Source organism: Perognathus longimembris, chromosome 7 (genome assembly GCF_023159225.1).
Source record: "Perognathus longimembris pacificus isolate PPM17 chromosome 7, ASM2315922v1, whole genome shotgun sequence".
Taxonomy (NCBI): Eukaryota; Metazoa; Chordata; class Mammalia; order Rodentia; family Heteromyidae; genus Perognathus; species Perognathus longimembris.
The window spans coordinates 36,117,730-36,134,955 of NC_063167.1; the positions used below are offsets into that span (position 1 = coordinate 36,117,730).

At 48.8% G+C, this 17,226-nt stretch overlaps 1 protein-coding gene across 1 annotated transcript; it reads right to left on the reverse strand.

Annotated features, from left to right (window-relative positions):
* Nucleotides 1-2,156: 2,156 nt before the first annotated feature.
* Nucleotides 2,157-17,226, reverse strand: Cdcp2 (CUB domain containing protein 2). Its single transcript, XM_048349920.1, has 6 exons — nt 17,148-17,226; nt 11,188-11,535; nt 8,969-9,304; nt 7,364-7,717; nt 5,047-5,225; nt 2,157-2,483 (listed from the first exon to the last, which is right to left on the reverse strand). Exons 1-6 carry the CDS (start codon nt 17,224-17,226, stop codon nt 2,157-2,159), a joined length of 1,623 nt encoding a protein of 540 aa, XP_048205877.1.

Below are 17,226 nucleotides of genomic sequence, written 5' to 3' on the forward strand. Positions count from 1 at the left end.
CTGTCTCATCTAATTGTTATGGTGAACTGCTGAGATGGGCACTGTTAGTCACTTTCCAGGTAAAAAGGTGGAGCTGAGAGGGCAGTGGAGTTGCCCAAAGTCATATGGTTAGCAAGTACTAGAGCCCTGGCTTGACCCTAAGTGACCTGGCTACAGAGGCCAGAGCCCCTGGCCTTTGCTCAGTAGCTCCCATGCCACAAATCACACACACACACACACACACACACACACACACACACACACACACAACTTTGAGGGTCAGGCTTGACACTAGCTGAGCTGTTGTCTCCCCTCCTATAGGCTGACAAGGATAAGGCCTAGGCTGCATCCTGAGCATTCTCAGAGGATGTCTGTTCATCTTCAGACAAGGAATCTAAGGCCCAGGGTGTCTGTGAGGCATTCATAAATAGCCCAGAGAAGGCATTCAGCTCAGAGACAGAGTAAGAGGGCAAGGGGAGCAGGAAAGAGGTTGGGGCCTGGACCTCAGACACCCCAGAATTCAGAACCCTCCTGCTGGCATGTCTACCTCAATGTACTTCCCTAGTTCATTGTATTAGGTTCTCACAGCAAGATAGGAACCACCCTAGTTCATTGTATTAGGTTCTCACAGCAAGATAGGAACCACAGTGCCATTGGTAGCTGGGGAAACTGAGGTTCACAGAATCAAAATGACTTGCCCAGGCTTGTGCAGATAATAATGTAAACTTGAACTCAGTTCAGTCCTTAATGTTCAGGTAACTCTTTCTCCATTGCTTAATTCATTTCTTACTCTCTCATCTTTTCTTCAAGTTCCCAACTTGCCTGCCCTCTCCCTCCCTAATTCAGCTCTGCCCCATTCAGCTGGCTAAGGCAGGACTCTCAGGTGACTTATGTGCTGCTGTGTCCTAGAGACTCACAACCATAGACATGAGCCCAGGGGACGCTTGTTGGGTTGTTGAATGCACTGTAATTGGGTTTCCTTTTTTTTTTTTTTTTTAACTTGATACCAGTGGTCAGCAGGGTCACTTTGGAGATTTCTATTATTATACAAGGACTACTTGAGTGATCATTATGCAAATATAAAGGTGAGCAGGCAAAGTAGTGTATTATAAATGGATTTTTTTGTTTATTTTTCATTAACAAGATTGTTCCACTTCTTGGTATCAAGGAGAGCTTCAGAGAAGGGTTGATGGGTTTGCATAATAATTCAAAGGATTCAATCCCTTACCACCCCTCCACCCCCTGTGTTGTGGGTGGACTGGAGCCACTCTGAGTGAAGCCCAACGACAGGAGAAAGTAGAGACGGGGCCACAGGAAGCTCAGGTGGAGGGCAAGGATGGTCTGTATCTGAGCCCAACATCTGGGCAATGACAAGAGATGCATGGGACTTCAATCAGCCATGGACCAAAAGCAGACATTTAAGGAAAAACTCAATCATGAAAGAGAGACACCTCTCCACAGTTTCACTTCTGAGGACGTGTGGGGCCTGCCTGTGGTTTCTACAGGGACCTGACCCTCCAGGGCCACTCCACCCCTCCATCTGTGGACCAACATCCACCAGGAGGCACAAGATAGATCTTCAGCAGTGACATCGTGTGGCTGGGGCTGAAATGACAGCACTAGATGGGGCTTTAGCGTCTGCTCCCCATTGCTGGAATTCAGAGGCCAGAGCTGGACTGCTTTAGACAAGGTCTTCACAGCATCTGGATTGATTCAGGAGGGTGGAGGCCCCTGGGTGGGTATTGGGCCTCTTGCTAATGAAAGCTTGGGATAGGCAATTCCTTGGGAAAATAAGATACGACTTCATGAAGTATTCATCCATGATGCAGAGTGAATCCCACTCAGCCCCACTGAGCTGCCACTGTCCAAGCTGGTGACACATATGGGAGGATCCTTTTCTGTCGCAGAATATCTTTAAAATTAATAGCAGCAATTGCATTCTCATATACAACAGGCGACAGTTACAGAGCTCTTGACCAGTCATGCTCTTCTCTGAGCCTCACACAGGTCCTGCAAGGCAGCAGGGTGGAGAGGTGGTCCCTAGGAGGCTCAGAGAGGGACACGACATGCTCATGGGTCACCCATGAATCAGTCATCAACATGCCATCCTGACCCTGTTGTGGGTAACCAAGCTACCTCCCAGGGATGTCAGATGTCAGGCGTTCCTCCCTTCCAGCTCACAGTAACATCAGGACCACAATGGCAATGACCATGAGGACCCCAGCCAGGATGCAAAGACCCAGGAAGACGATGTCACTGGTGTCCTGGGCAATCATGGTCACTGGACCCTCTGGCACCTCCACTTCATCCCCGGGTGGTGCCTCCTGGAGGTGTTCAGCTGTGGCAGCATAGGGTCCGAGCCAGTCAGAGCCAGACAGCAGGTGGACAGAAGCCTCTTTGCGCCGGGGCTCACAACGGACTTCATACTCATGCACGTCCTCCCGCCCGGCAGCTGAGAAGTCGATGTACAACACGCTGACGATCACGGACGTGTTGTTTCTTCTCTGTGGGGACCAGGGCATGTACACCTGAGGCAGCCTGGGCAGAGCCCATTCCCCATGCACCCATCTCACCCAGATTAAAATCCTGACTTGGCCACTGACTCCTTCCCACTGACTCAGAGTCTTGGGGTTCCATCTATAAATGGGACATGTAAAATTGGGCTGTCCCATTTATAGATAGAGACCCCCATCTATAAAAGAACAGCATCCCATTTGATGGCAGAGCCCCTGACAGTATAAGTAATAATGGCTAACACCTGGGAGTCATGTTCCAGCCTCTGTATTTTAAGAGTTCATCTAATTCTCACAACAACCATTTTAATTAGTACCATTAACATTTTCCCATTTTATAGATGGGGAAACTAAGGCTCGGTCTTGTCTGAGGTCAAAGGTGAGAGATGGTATCCTTACCCAGACCTGCCTACTTTTAATTATGTTGTTAGCTGTCACATCTCACTCCAACCAAAGAGCAGATGGTCAGTCCCCTCCCTTGGAAGGTTTGCAGAGGTGACTACTGAGCCCCACAGGCAATAACTTGCCCAGAGTGAGCTCCAAAAGCAAGTCTACTGCCTCTCAGGAGCTGTGTCCTGCATGCACTGGGGCCTTCCTTCAGGAGCCTTTCCTTCCCAGTTATCTAACAGCAGGGTCCCTACCCTAATACCACTGGTCCCCTGGATGCTACGCTCAGGTAGGGATGAGTTATTAAAGAGCCAGATGGGAAGAGTTATTAAAGAGCACATTGCTGCCCACTGTTGTGGATGAATGAGGCAGGGGTCAGGTGGCCATGAGCCAGAGGGCCTTGCGGACCAGGGCACAAGCGGCCATTCTGGTGTGGTTTGTACGGTAGGGCAATTCTCCCCTCACCACTCTAGATCCACCGCTGCCACTACTACTCAGGCTTCCCAGTCTGCCATGCATGTGGATGGAGGGAGGACCTGGGTGAACTGAGTTTCAGAAACCCCTAAGTCACAGGAGCAGCCATAGCACAGGATTCTGGGCTGGGCCCTTGGAAGGGCTGAAGGAATGTTACCATCAGCTTGGCAGACTGGGGATCTCTTCCAACTTTGGGTTTCTGATGGTTCTTGATCTCAAGTACCTAAAGGAGCCTTCTGTGTTTATGTCCTCAGTCTGTCAGCCTTCCTTACCTCTGAGAGGAGCTTGTGATGTGAGTTTTGGGACTAGAGAATCAGGACATGAGCAAAGCAAGACAGGACCTGAGACTGAAAGAAGACCACTGAAGTGGAAGTCACTCTGAGCTACAAAGGATGGAGGGAAACCTAGAGAGCAGGAGCAGGAGACTGAGGGCTTTCGTGAGTAGGAGACTTGGAAAGGAAAAGAAGTCCCATGAGACAAGACAGTTGAGGGTGAAGGGGCTAATCACAGAGGGGTGCAAGAAAGGTTAACCTTGACGTTTTTATTGCATTTGGCTACTTGAGTCTGCTTGACAGCAATTGTATATAGACTGCCTCAGGGTCTAGGACTTTCACAGGTTATACTAAGCATCTAAGACTAAGGTCCTCACATTCCATATTGCTAGGCATTAAGTCATCAGTCCAGAGTTCTGTGGTTCTGAGGCCTGGGTAGTTGGGGAATTCTGAGACTGTATCCCTAAGTCCTTGGTTCTAGGACCTCATGAGTCTCTGGGAAGCTTGGGATCCTTTGTCTTCATCATTCCACAATTTGATGGAATGTGCATCTGTCCCAAAGAAAACTTCAGGGGGACTCAGGGTATGGAATGGGGATGAGCACAGAATACCAGGATTCCATTTCACTTCTCAGGTCCAAAGGATAGTTGCTGAAAGAAGGCTAGCGAAGGCAGAAGGGAGACCTGGAGGATCAAGAGGTGCATGGCTAATGGTGAGGGGCCAGAAGTGGTTTGCTGGAAAGAACCTCATGTCAGCCAAGGCAGGTACAAGTCCCCAGATGCCAGCCCTGGAATGTATCTCCAACAGAGGTGGGCCATGGTTCCTTCTGTTCCCATCTCATTTCCTGCCCCCTCTCTCTGCCCAGTGACTCTGTAAGCCCTGAGCCTGGGTTCACAGCCCTTTCCAAATCTAAGGATAGTAGATAAATTTCATTTATGAGCTTTGCAGCCTGCAGAGGAGGGATATCCCATTACTTGAAAGGCACTTTTGTTTGTGGAGCCCTTGGGTAGACTTGGATTGCCAGCTTGGGAGGGGTTGGGGTGAAGAGCAGGACTGGATGAGTTGGTATATTAAAGGGGGGGGGAGGACTTTGGTGTCCCTGAGTGTTCTGAAGGAGAGGGGAAGAATAGCAAGGAAGTTGAGTAGTGGTCACCACCAGGATCTTTTCAGAGGAGTGGCTGGTGGAGACTGTGGCCTGTTGCTGGGCTGCCCAACAAGCCTGCTCTCCTCACTTTTTGTTTGAATTATTTGCTATGCTGAGCAAGATGAAGAAGAGCCTGGAAGGACTTGAGCGAGCTCAGCATCCAAGCCTCAGTGTCATTACAACCAGGAGGAGAAGCCGGAGAATGGCAGGTACCTTTCAGCTTGGCTCAGAGCCCTTCCCCTCCTGCCTGCCCTCCTTCCATCTTCCACACCCTTACCTGAGACTCAGTGCCACAGGTGTCAAAGCGGGCCTGGATCCGGAAGTTGCTGCCGACTTCCTGGGCAGCACAGCTTCGGCTGCCCAGGTAAACCTTGGTCCGCTCCAGCGGGGCCAGCACCTGTGCTGCGATCAGGATCTGGAAGTCCGTGCGGGAGCAGCTCACATTCATGGGCACCACTAGGAACAGGAGGAAGAAGCTGGAAGGAGATGTTAGGGACAGGCAGGCTGTGTCATGTCCCCAAGTACCACCAAGGGAAGTAGATGGGAAGACCAAGGCCCAAGGAACAAAACACTCTTACAGAATCCCCCAGAGCATGGTAGAGGATATTTTTACACATATCACTCCTAAGTAATCACTACTGGATTGTGCACAGGCATAGTATATCTGATTCTCTCTAAGCCCAGTACAAGAGTTTGGCAGGCCTAGGGAACACTAAAGGAATGGGTGGGTGGGTGGAAATTCTTCAGTATAATAAAGACTACTGGCTGGGCACTGGTGGCTCACACCTGCAATCCTAGCCACTCAGGAAGCTGGGATCTGGAGATCATGGTTCAAAGCCAGCCCAAGGCAGACAAATCTGTGAGACTCTTACCTCCTTTTAACCAGAAAAAAACAACAACCCAGAAGTAGAGAGGTGGTTCAAGTAGTAGAGCTCTACCCTTGGGTGAAAATGCAAGAACATGAAGCTCTGAATTCAAGCTCTAGTATTGGCACAAAAATGAATGAATGACAGCCACCCTTAGCTGGGCATAGATGGCTCACACATGTAATCCTAGCTACTCAGGAGGCTGAGATATGAGGATCGTGGTTCAAAGCCAGCCTAGGCAGAAAGGCCATGAGACTCTTATCTTCAATTAACCACCTAAAAACTGGAAGTGGAGCTGTGGCTCAAAGTGGTAGAGTGCTAGCCTTGAGGAAAAAAAAAAGACAGGCCCTCAGTTCAAGCCCCAGGACTGACAAAAAAGCTACCCTGGTGCACTGCACTGCATTCAGTGATTCATTTAGTCATTTAACAAACAGTTCCTGACAGCCTACTGTGTGTGTTATTCTAAGTTCCACTAAAACAAAGTAGAAAAGAAACCAGTCCCTGCCCTTTAGAGTTTTTTCTCTATGTGACTGGAAGGGATAATTATGTAAAGTACATGAACTTATAGAATGCTCAGAAGGAAAGTCAAGCAGATGAAAGGCAGGAAGCCACCGTGGGGTGAGGGGAAGGAGAGGTATAGCTCTGAAGAGTGTGAGCTGGGCAGTCTCGCACCTCTCCCTGAGATGGTCCAGTGACACAGACATTTAAACTCCTTTTAGTTTTGGAAAGTGAAGCCCTGAGTCGTGAATTTTTATTTATTTATTTATTTTTGTAGTGGCTGAGTTGGGAGTGGCCGAGTCCTGTAGCCTTTGAGTCTAAAGGATTCCCAAGTTCACGGTCTCTCCAGCTATTTGGCAGTCGCCTGCACACTCTGCCACCAGCATGATATATGAGTGTGACGCTAAGTGTCGGGCTTTCATGAGTGTGTGCAGGCCTGTGTGTACAGGGGGCAGTGGAAAGGCTGGCAGTAGCTGGTGGGAGGAAAAGGAGAGAGATCTGGCAGGCAGAGGCCCAGACCCCTCAGCCCCCTCTCCGGGAAATGCCTCAGACATATTTCAGCCTCGGGTGTCTGGGCAGGCTGGGATTTATGAGCCCGCCGTCTCCCACGATGATCGCGGTGGCGCTGAACTGTGTGTCACCCCTGATTGATGCTGTGGCTGCCCTCCCAGTGGGGAGGCGGCCTGCAGCCTGGGGCCCATCTGGAGCCTGGCCCAGCACAAGTGCCCTGTCTGACCCTGGACTCCCACAGGGACCTGGGGAGGGAGAGGAGGAGGTGGGGGCTCCAGTTCCAAAGCCCCTGGAGCCAGAGCCTGGATTAGAGTCATTTCTACCTCAGTTCACCAGAGGCGCTGAAAGGAGGTAACGCTCATTTCAAATCACACGGAGCTGGGAGAGGCTTGAGCCTGAAAGTTAGTCTAACAGAGGCAGGACGGTGTCTAAGACCTTCCATTTGTGTCCTCGTTTTATAAATGGAAACACCTAGGCCTGGAGAGCAGAAGCGATGAGCCCACTGGTGTGACATGGCCAGCCTGGATGGCACCCGCTCTCATTGTGCTGTCTGCACCCCTGGGGTGAAGCCCCATTCTGCAGCCCCCTTCCTGAATCCCGCCATCATTTCCTGACCTCCCCACCTAGGTTTCCCTGTGGCAGGTCCCTCCTGCCCCAACTCGGAGTCGGATTTCTTCTCCACTTGGCTTCTTCCCTTCCCCCACTCCCATCCCAGCTGACCTCCGATGTAGGCCACAGAGAAGCCTCTGCCGGTGGTGCTGCGGTCCGTGTGGAGCAAAAGCAGAAGCTGGTTGTGGCTGGAGGTGATGGGTGGTGGCAGGTGGCGACCACACCAATTCCCCAGCAGTGGTGCCTCCTCACTGGCTCCGTCAAAGGCTGCCAGATGGTCGAAGTCACAGGTTCTGGTCAAGCTGTTGGGTTCCTCCAGCTCCAGGTCCAGGAAGAATACCTTGACCTGGTAGCCAGGAGGCAGGCGGATGGTCCAGTGGCAGCGGATGTTATTGGGGTAGGAGCCTGGGTACTGTGGGCTGGAGAAGTTGCCGCGCACGGCTGTGAACACCTCCTGGCATTCTCCTGGGTGCAAGGGTGAGGAACAATGGGGGGAGAGTGAAAGCCACCCTCTGCAGTGACAGTGGGGACCGGGGGGGGGGGGGTAGGAGGAGAGGCTATCACTACAGGCTGATGTGGCCCCATGGTTCAGCAAACCCAATACCTTGTCCCTCATGCCTGAGCAGAAACTCTCATTCTCAAGGCAATCCTGTCGTTCCTAAGACCTGTCCTCAAGGTTAAATCCAAATTCCCTGTCTGGACAGACAAGGGCGGTTCATGATTGGGTCTTGCCTCTCTTCTTGATGCTATGTTGCTGTGGTTTGGGTAAGTACCCCCCAAACTCCCAACCAGTAAAGGCTTGGTCCCAGCCCATGGTGTTCTTGGAAGGTGGTGGAACCTAGAAGGGGTGAGGCTTACAAGAAAAGTTGTTATGGGGGGGCATGGTCTAGAGTGGGGATTAAATGTGGATCCCTTTCTCTCTCTTTCTTCTGTTTCCTGGATGCCATGAGGTGAGCAGCTTTGCTGCATCACAGCCTCCCTGCCATGAAGGACTGCATCACCACAGACTTAAAGACAACAGGCCAACTGGTCACGGACTGAAACCATGAGCCCAAATAAAGCTTTCCTCCTTGTAGTTTATGTCCAGTACTTTGTCACAGCAACTAAGAACATATTGTCCACTTTCTTACCTTCCAGCTCTACCAAGTACCTTCCAGGACTGTCAGCACCCCAAATACTCCATTCTCCCCACTTTGACACACACACACACACACACACACACACACACACACACACACACACTGTCCCATCTGCTTGTAAGACCTTTCCCTTCCTCCTACCTCAGTCTAACTCCTTCAAGCACTGTCTCTCCTCCTCTGAATATCCCCCAAGATTCTTACTGTTCCTATACAAGCCATTGTTTTCTTATCCATCTTCCCAACTATGCACACTTCAAGGGCCCATCTGCTCCTTTGTGCAAACATAATTTGCATGCCTAATTAATTAATTGCACAAGTATTAGGTCACAGTGTGCAGAAACTTCTCCGAGGAGCACAGGAAGGGACTGATGGAGGAAGTAGCGAGCTTATACTTTGATCTTAGCTAGGAAGGAAATACTGGAACATTTCTACAGAGTACCGACACCCCTTTGTTCCTGAGGATCAGGAAGGAAGGACTAACCCATTCCTCTCCCCCACTACCCCCATTTCCAAGCATACCAGGGAGGCAGGCATCCTCAGCACAGAGGTGCTGGGTGGGGGGCTCAGCCCCTCCTACCTGAGAAGTAGTAGGCCTTGAATCCCCGGCCTCCGATGTTGAAATCTGACTTGAATACCACCTGCAGCTCATGGCCCAGTGACGTGAGGGCGGGGGGCCTGGCGCTGCCACAGTAGTGGCGCCCATGGGCGGGGCCAGGAGCCCCGAGCACTGCCACGTAGTCATAGGTGCACTGCTCACTGCTTTCCACCTGGAAGTCCATGAACACCAGCTTGACGGCGGCGGGTCCCGAGGCATGGATCACCCAGTGGCACTCCACATTGTTGGGGTAGTTGTTGGGGTACTCGGGACTGGTGAGCACTCCCGACAGGCCAGTCAGGACACCACCACACACATCTGCAAGGAAGCCATTCTCAACATGCCCTCTCTTCCTGTGGCTCCTGACCTCCTCCCTGGGGAGCCAGGCATCCCCAAACGTGGAGAGCAGGAGAACCCCAGTGCCATCTACAGAGCTCTTGTGGCAAGCATAGATCTAGCACCCTGTCTTTGTAATCTTCCCACAGACCCCACCAGGAATGTACCCTGGCCTTTTCCTGTTGTCCTGAGAAGACTGAGCCACCGAGAAATGAGGTCTCAAGACAGGGACAGAAGGTATGTTGGACTCGCTATTGAGCACCAGTAGGGGATTCTAAGGCTGGGGCAAAACACAGACCTGAGTCACGTGGCCCCAGAAGTGAGAGAGCCAGGTCATTTATGCACTGCCTTCCCAGATTCTCGTCTGAGGGACAGAGCAGAGGAGACTGGCAGGGGATCAGCACAGTGGAAGACCCAGAGTCCCTCCACAAGAAGAAAACTGGTAGAGTTAGGTGTATGTGTGAGACCCTTGTGACCTCACTATCCACTCCCACCAGACCAGAGCTCAAAGTCCAAGTCTAGGAATTGGATCAAACCTCCCGAATTGCTGAGGAAACGGGGACTTAGAGGAAGATCTGAAGATGAGTGGCCTCTCAGCTCTGCCTTCTATCAGCTGTGTGACTCAGAAAGTAACTTAGCCTCTCTGGGTCGTATCAGTGTATTAGAAATCTGACTGGTGTCAAGCCTGAGAAGATGCTATAGAAAGACCTCAGGTGCCCTGTAGGCCAGTAGAACTATGAGGCAGGTAATGATGAATGCTGTGACTTGCTGAAAGTCTCCAGCAAGGAGGGCAAGCTGGGGCACTATTTCTTGACTTCAGAATATTGGGCATTAGAGGTGTTGCTTCTTGTCTCCATGCTGTGTGATTTGGGGAAGATCAATTCCCTCTCTTGTCTCACATTTACAATTTGTAAAGTAAGAGCATAATAGACAGTCTTGGAGATCCTCCAACACTACCAACCTTAGTAAAGGCTTCCAAACAGTCTCAGTGATTCTCCAGTGACCCAGAGAACCCGGTAAAGGGTCATTCTTAAGTTATGCTTCAAACTATCTCTTAAAAGTTGAAAGACAAAGCCACAGTCATGAGTTTTACATATAATAGTTTGTGTCACTGAAGTCTATCATTAGCTGTGTGTTTTCCAATGATTGGTTTATTACCAAATAAATTCATGCTACCAAAATGCTGCCTTTATCTTTTTCACACACCAGGGATTCATATAGAGTGCCATTTGATAGAAGGGTTTTCTTATCCAAAAAGATCCTGGAGAACCAGGCATGTGGCATTATGATTTAGATATTGTAATATTCTAAAAGAAAATTGAAGGGAGGGCCTAAAATTCCCAAACTCTGATTTGATGAGCCCATCGCCATTCTTGCATTCACATTCTGCAATTCTGAACCTCTACTATTGACATGGACTAGGTGTCTCACCCTGGGCTTATTGTGGGTGGACCCTGTGGGTCAGGAGCCCTTGCTTGGGTGGGCATGACCAAGGCCTTTGGTCCTGGCCTTGAGTACAGAGAGGGGGTCTGGACCCTTCTGTGGCTTAATGCCACAACACAGGGCAAGAAGCATCAGGGAAGACAGACCATGATGAGCCTGGATTTCAAGCACAGCAGGAGTCTCTGGGGACCAGGGATTCTGGGAGCACTTGGAGTGTCCACGATGCAGGGCCTATAGTCACCAAGACGACAGCTACCATGAACAGCCAGGACTCTGCCTCTCCCTTGCTGTGCAGGAGAGCTGGGCCATCCGGGTCACAGAGCTGTCTATGCTAAGATGTGACCTGCAGGTCTAACCTGAGCCGCTGCCCTCCCCCACCTCCAGCCCAGGGCCAGCCTCTCAGCCGCCAGGCCCCCACTGACCTTTCTGGTAGGCTGCAGAAAAGCCACGGCTGGCCACATGCTTGTCGGAGTGGAAGACGATGGACATGACGTGCCAGGAGGAGGAGAAGGGTGGTGGGGGCACCTGGCCACAGAACCTCCCCAGCAGATTGCCCTTGTCTCCAGAGGCCCCGTTGTAGATCTCCAGGAAGTCGAAGCCACACGTGTCATGGTATTCCAGGTCAAAGGCATGAAAAGTGAGCAGCACCGAGGATCCTTCTGCCACCACAATCAGCCAGCTGCACTCTGTGTTGTAAGGGTATAGTCTTGGGAAGTTGGGACTAGAGAAGTTTCCAGAAGGTGCTGAGAGTACACCTCCACATTTGACACCTGGGGCAAGAGAGAAGGATGGTTCTCGTTTGTGGGGGTCTTTGGGGCAGGGTGGGGGGGGGCGGGCGTGGGATGAGGGAGTGTAGGCCATAGCCACCAGGTCAATTCACATATCCACATATTTGCATGTCTTTCAAATACTGGATATTGAAGCATTCTTTGCCCCATTCAACAAGTATTATTTGAATGCTAGACATCATTCTAAATGCTAAGGTCACAGCAGAAAGAAAACAGACAAGTAAAATGTAGAACATATGGATCAGTGACAGGTACCACAGAGAACAAGGGAAGGAGGGACTAAAGAAGGGTTGCTGTGCCAATCACAAGTCACACTGCCTCAGTACTGTAACAAAATACCCAAGGCAGTCAACACGAAGGAGAAAGGATTTCTTTTTTTTTTTTTTTTTTGCCAGTCCTGGGCCTTGGACTCAGGGCCTGAGCACTGTCCCTGGCTTCTTCCCGCTCAAGGCTAGCACTCTGCTGCTTGAGCCACAGCACCGCTTCTGGCCGTTTTCTGTATATGTGGTGCTGGGGAATCGAACCTAGGGCCTCGTGTATCCGAGGCAGGCACTCTTGCCACTAGGCCATATCCCCAGCCCGAAAGGATTTCTTTTGATTCATGGTTTCAGAGGTTTTCGTCTATGGCTCTTGGCTCCAAAGGCCATGTGTCATGGTGGGGAGAGTGTTGGAGCAGAGCTGTTGACCTCATTATAGCAGGAAGCAGAGAGGAGGGAAAAGGAGGGGAGAGGAAAGGAAGGGAAGGGAAGAGAAGGGAAGGGAAGGGAAGGGAAGGGAAGGGAAGGGAAGGGAAGGGAAGGGAAGGGAAGGGAAGGGAAGGGAAGGGAAGGGAAGGGAAGGTGGAGAGGGAGAATGAAGAAGGAAGAGGCCAGGGACAAGATATAGTCTTCAGCCCTGTTTATTATTCCTCCAGTGATTCCCTACCTTCCACAGTCTCTACAACCTCCAACATGCATTCAGCTATGCCCATCAATGGATTAATCCATTGATTAGGTCAGAGCCCTCATGACGCTCACTTCTTAAAAGCCTTACCTACCTCTGAATTGGGGACCAAGACTTGAAGTCATGAACCTTTTGGGGGAGCACTTTGTGTTTAAATCCTAATAGTCCAGGGTGTGCCTCCAATTCTAGATAAAACATTAGCATCTGCCTGGCAGGGAATGTACAGGTTAATGGTAACAACTCCCCTCCATGAACATGTACACAATCGGTTACCATGTTAAAAGTGTATCCAAATATGTACATTTACATTTAAAAAAGGAAACTAATAAGACTAACTCTGTCAAAGAAAGAGATCATGTCTGACTACCAAACTTCTTTAAATGTATCCTTCAGAATTTTGATTTTGTAACCACGTGAAAAAATTCATATAAAAAAATCAAAAACGTTAATGTGCCCCCTAAAAATTTCAACCTGAAGAAAATCAATGTAACTATGTTTCATTTGGAGACACAGTCACATGGAGAAAAATGACTATGAATGAGTGTGAATCCTGTATGCTGACAGTAGATTTCTAGTAGGACAAATGGACCACAAAGAAATCTTTAACTATGTGCAGTAGTCTTATTAGTAATGATATTAAGTATTGATTGTTTATAAATATTATACATATGGATTAAATCAAAGAAATATGTTAATGTCAACTGAAACTAAGATGTGGTGTGAAGTGAGAGATGGAATAATATAAAAACAGTCAGGCAGCAGTGACTCATGCCTGTAATCCTAGCTACTCAGGAGGCTGAGATCTGAGGATCACTGTTTGAAGCCAGCCTGGGCAGGAAAGTCTGTGAGACTCTTATCTCTAATAAACTACTCAGAAAAAGACAGAAGTGGCACTGTGGCTCAAGTAGTTGAGCACTAGCCTTGAGCACAAAGAGGCTCAGGAACAGTGCCCAGGCCCAGAGTTCAAGCACCCAGTATCGGCAAAAATAAATAAATAAATAAATAAATAAATATATATATATAAACACATACATGTGTATATGTACATGTATGTATTGGCATGGCATAGCAACATATACCTGTGTTGCCAGACTGAGGAGGAGGAGTCAGGAGGACCAAATGAGTTAGAGGCCAGCCTGAGCTACATGACAAGAAAACATAGAAGCTAGGAATGTGGCTTAGTGGTAGAGTGCTTGCCTAGCATGCATGAAGCCATGGGTTTGATTCCTCAGTATCAAATAAACAGAAAAAGCTGTAAGTGGCACTATGGCTCAAGCGGTAGAGCACTAGCCTTGAGCAAAAAGAAGCCAGGGACTGTGCTTAGGCCTTGAGTTCAAGCCCTAGAATGAGAGAGAGAGAGAGAGAGAGAGAGAGAGAGAGAGAGAGAGAGAGAGAGAGAGAGAGAGAGCATATGGAAAAATTAAAACACTTGATACTTGATAAGAATTGAAAATGTCAATATGAACTGATACCCCCTCCATTCCTCCCTCCCTCCCTACTTTCCTTCCTTCTTTTTTAAAAATTTTAAACAGGATGTAACTATGTTGCTAAGATTGGTTTCAAATTCAAGATTCTCGTGCCTCAGTCCCCTGAATACTAGAATCACTTGTGTATACTACCATGTCATACTATTTAGTTTTATTTCTTTAAAACATCATTTACTAAAGCAATAATACTTCAGTTGCATCTTATACCCCCAGGCTTTAGATTCAGATTATTGTGCCCAACCAAATTGGGGTTCCATAGAGAAATGGCTGGTAACCAGGTCTCCAGCACAAGAAATATACAAAATATACTTCAACACACTTGTCATGCTGGACAGGAAAGACACTGTCAAAGACTGCTGGGATTTTGTCAGAAGACACAGGAACCCACTTGAAAACTAAAGCAAATACAATTTGGACATCAGTAAAGAACAATAAAGTCAAGATCATGGTTTGAAGCCAACCCAGGTAAAAAGTTTCATGAGATTGTCTCAACCAATAAAAAACAAGGTGTGGGGGCTGGGGATATGGCCTAGTGGCAAGAGAGCTCGCCTCGTATACATGAGACCCTGGGTTCGATTCCCCAGTACCACATATACAGAAAACGGCCAGAAGTGGCGCTGTGGCTCAAGTGGCAGAGTGCTAGCCTTGAGCAAAAAGGAAGCCAAGGACAGTGCTCAGGCCCTGAGTCCAAGGCCCAGGACTGGCCAAAACAAAACCCAAAAAACAAAAACAAAAACAAGGTGTGGTGGCATGTACTGTCATAGTAGGTATTTGAGGAGCATAAATACAAGGATCGAGGTTCATAAATATAAAACCTTATCTAAAAAAAAAAAAAGGCTAGAAGACTAGAGCCAAAATTCCAAGGGGGTTTGCAAAATCCTGATTTTCTAATGGTATTATTTTTTTTCCCTGTAGCCTTCTACAAATAACAATGTTCCCTCACTAGCTTTTGAGAAATCTGGTCAATGTAATGATGACAAAGTAGATGCTTCATTTCTTGCCCTTTCTATTTACCAGTTTAAAAAAAAAAAAAAGTAGTTAGCATCCCAGACTTAAACATACACCAAAAAAACCCAGTAAGCATTTTTCTTAATTTCTTTTGAATTGCATTGTAAATTCATAAGTCTTTTGTTTGTTTTGCCGAACTGGGGTTCAAATGCAGAGTCTGGTGCTGGCTGGGCAGACACTCAAACCACACTTTCAGCCCATTTTTGGCTTTAGTTCTTTTTCACATAGGGTCTCTCATTTTTGCCAGTCTTGGACTTTGATCCCTTTTCTATGCCTCCCTACTATCCAGGGTTACAGGCAGGAGACACTATGAATTCATGAGATTTTATGTGTTTGATGCTTTTCTCCTGTAATCCTCTTCTTTCTCTTCCTCCTCTTTGTCCTCCCCACTTTTCTTTCTCTTTCTTCTCTCCTCCCTACACCCTTCTTTTTCTTTATTGCAGTATTTTCTCCATAGTATTCATACCAGGTAGACTGCTGATTTTACTTAATTATTTGGTTCCTTGGTGTTCCTTTGTGTTGTTGTTTGTAGGGCTTGAGCCAAGTGTCTGGGCTGTCTCTGAGCTCTTTCCCTCAAGGCTTGCAACTCTACCACTTTGAGCCACAGCTCCACTTCCAGTTTCCTGGTGGTTAATTAGAAATAAGAGTCTCATGGACTCTCTTGCCTTGGCTAACTTTGAACCATGAGCCTCAGATCAGTAGGGAGGATTATAGGCATGAGCCACCAGCACTCAACTTTGCTGTTTCTCTTACATAAAACTGTACACTCTAAGATCAAGGATTTCTGTCTTTTATTCTGCTGCTATAACATAAGCTCTGGCATACACAAAGCAGGTGTTCACAGTGTATTGCTGAATGTATGCATGAGCGAATGACCTCACGCAGTCTTAACTGCAGCCCCATACAGGAAATAGGCAGGGCAGCTGTTAAGAACTCAATTTCACAGATGAGGAAAACATCCCAGAAAGGGAGCTACTTATTCTGATATCATTTGCTTTGATATACCAGAGCCCCTTCTTCCAACTCTTGTAACCATAACCTCTTTTACACACTACTCCCTCCCTCCTCCTTCATGTTCTTCTTTCTTCCTTGAGAGGCAGGCACATGACCTTAGCTGGGCAATCCTGTCCTGCCCTCAATGACTGGCCTGTGTGGGGTATGCGTGTAAAGTGTGCTTGTGTTCCAGGAGAGGCTCAAGTTGTGCTCCACGAAGCCTTCTGCACCCTTCCATCAGCCTCAGATGCTCCCTCTTCAGGGAGCATCACACTAGTCTTGAGGCTGGAGGTTGGAACCCTGGAAAAATCACACTGGCAAAAAGCAAGAATCATGTGGAGAGTGGAAATGGCCCTGAGGCCAATGCAACCTTGGCTGCTGACACCCCAGGCCTAGCTTAGCCCCACCCCTGCCTCCTGCCTGGTTACAGAGCATTTCCCTTTTCTGCTTAAGCGTATCCAGAGCAGGTTCTGAAGCACACACTTGTATAACTGGAAGAAAGACACACTGGCCAGGCACGTGCCCTGCTTGAGATCGGTGCTAATTCCAACACGAACCTTCCCCAGGGAGCACAGAGACAAGGTGAAGATGGGGAGAGCCAGGCAGCTAGAACAAAGCCACACACTGGGGTACTGTGCCACACAGGGGCTCTGGGCTCCAGAGGGAGGGAAACCATCTTACTGGGGACAGCAGCACGAGGGAAGGGACAAGATTCCCAGAGGAGGTGATACTTAAATAGTGAGAAGGTTTTGTTGGAAGACCTAGGGTGAGGGGAGCAGGTACCACCCCCTTCTGGGCTCCTGGCACTTCCTAGGCAGCCCAGGACCAAGAATGATATCTGATTCCTATCTTTCTGGCAAGAGAATAAAGAGACACTGTGCCCAATGCCTGTCCTTTCCCACACTCTACCCACGGGACAAGAAGGACCATGAAAGTGTAAGTGCAGAAGTGCAGTTGGCCCTGAGCACTGGCACAAATGAAGACCTTGTCCAGTAGGCCCTAGCCAGACACACTGACCCCCACTGTTCCCTAAGGAAGCCCTGGTGGCTAGAAAAGAAGAGCATCAAGGTCTCCCTGCCACCCAAGCAGTCTGACTTCCAAAAGAATAAACTCTGGCGCCACTTTCTTCTCCCCTTCTACCCTCCATGGTCCCACAGCTCCTACCTTTCATGGCTTGGGCCCTGGAAGCTGGATGGAGCAGTACCACTGCTAACAGCAGGCACGACCCCCACTTTGCCAGCAT

Coding starts and splice junctions, on each gene's coding strand:
- Cdcp2 (XM_048349920.1), bottom strand. CDS start 17,226: ATGCTGGCAAAGTGGGGGTCGTGCCTGCTGTTAGCAGTGGTACTGCTC. Junction 9,305..11,187: donor TTCTGCAGCCTACCAGAAAG/GTCAGTGGGGGC, acceptor GCTTCCTTGCAG/ATGTGTGTGGTGGTGTCCTG. Junction 5,226..7,363: donor CTCTGTGGCCTACATCGGAG/GTCAGCTGGGAT, acceptor TCCTGTTCCTAG/TGGTGCCCATGAATGTGAGC.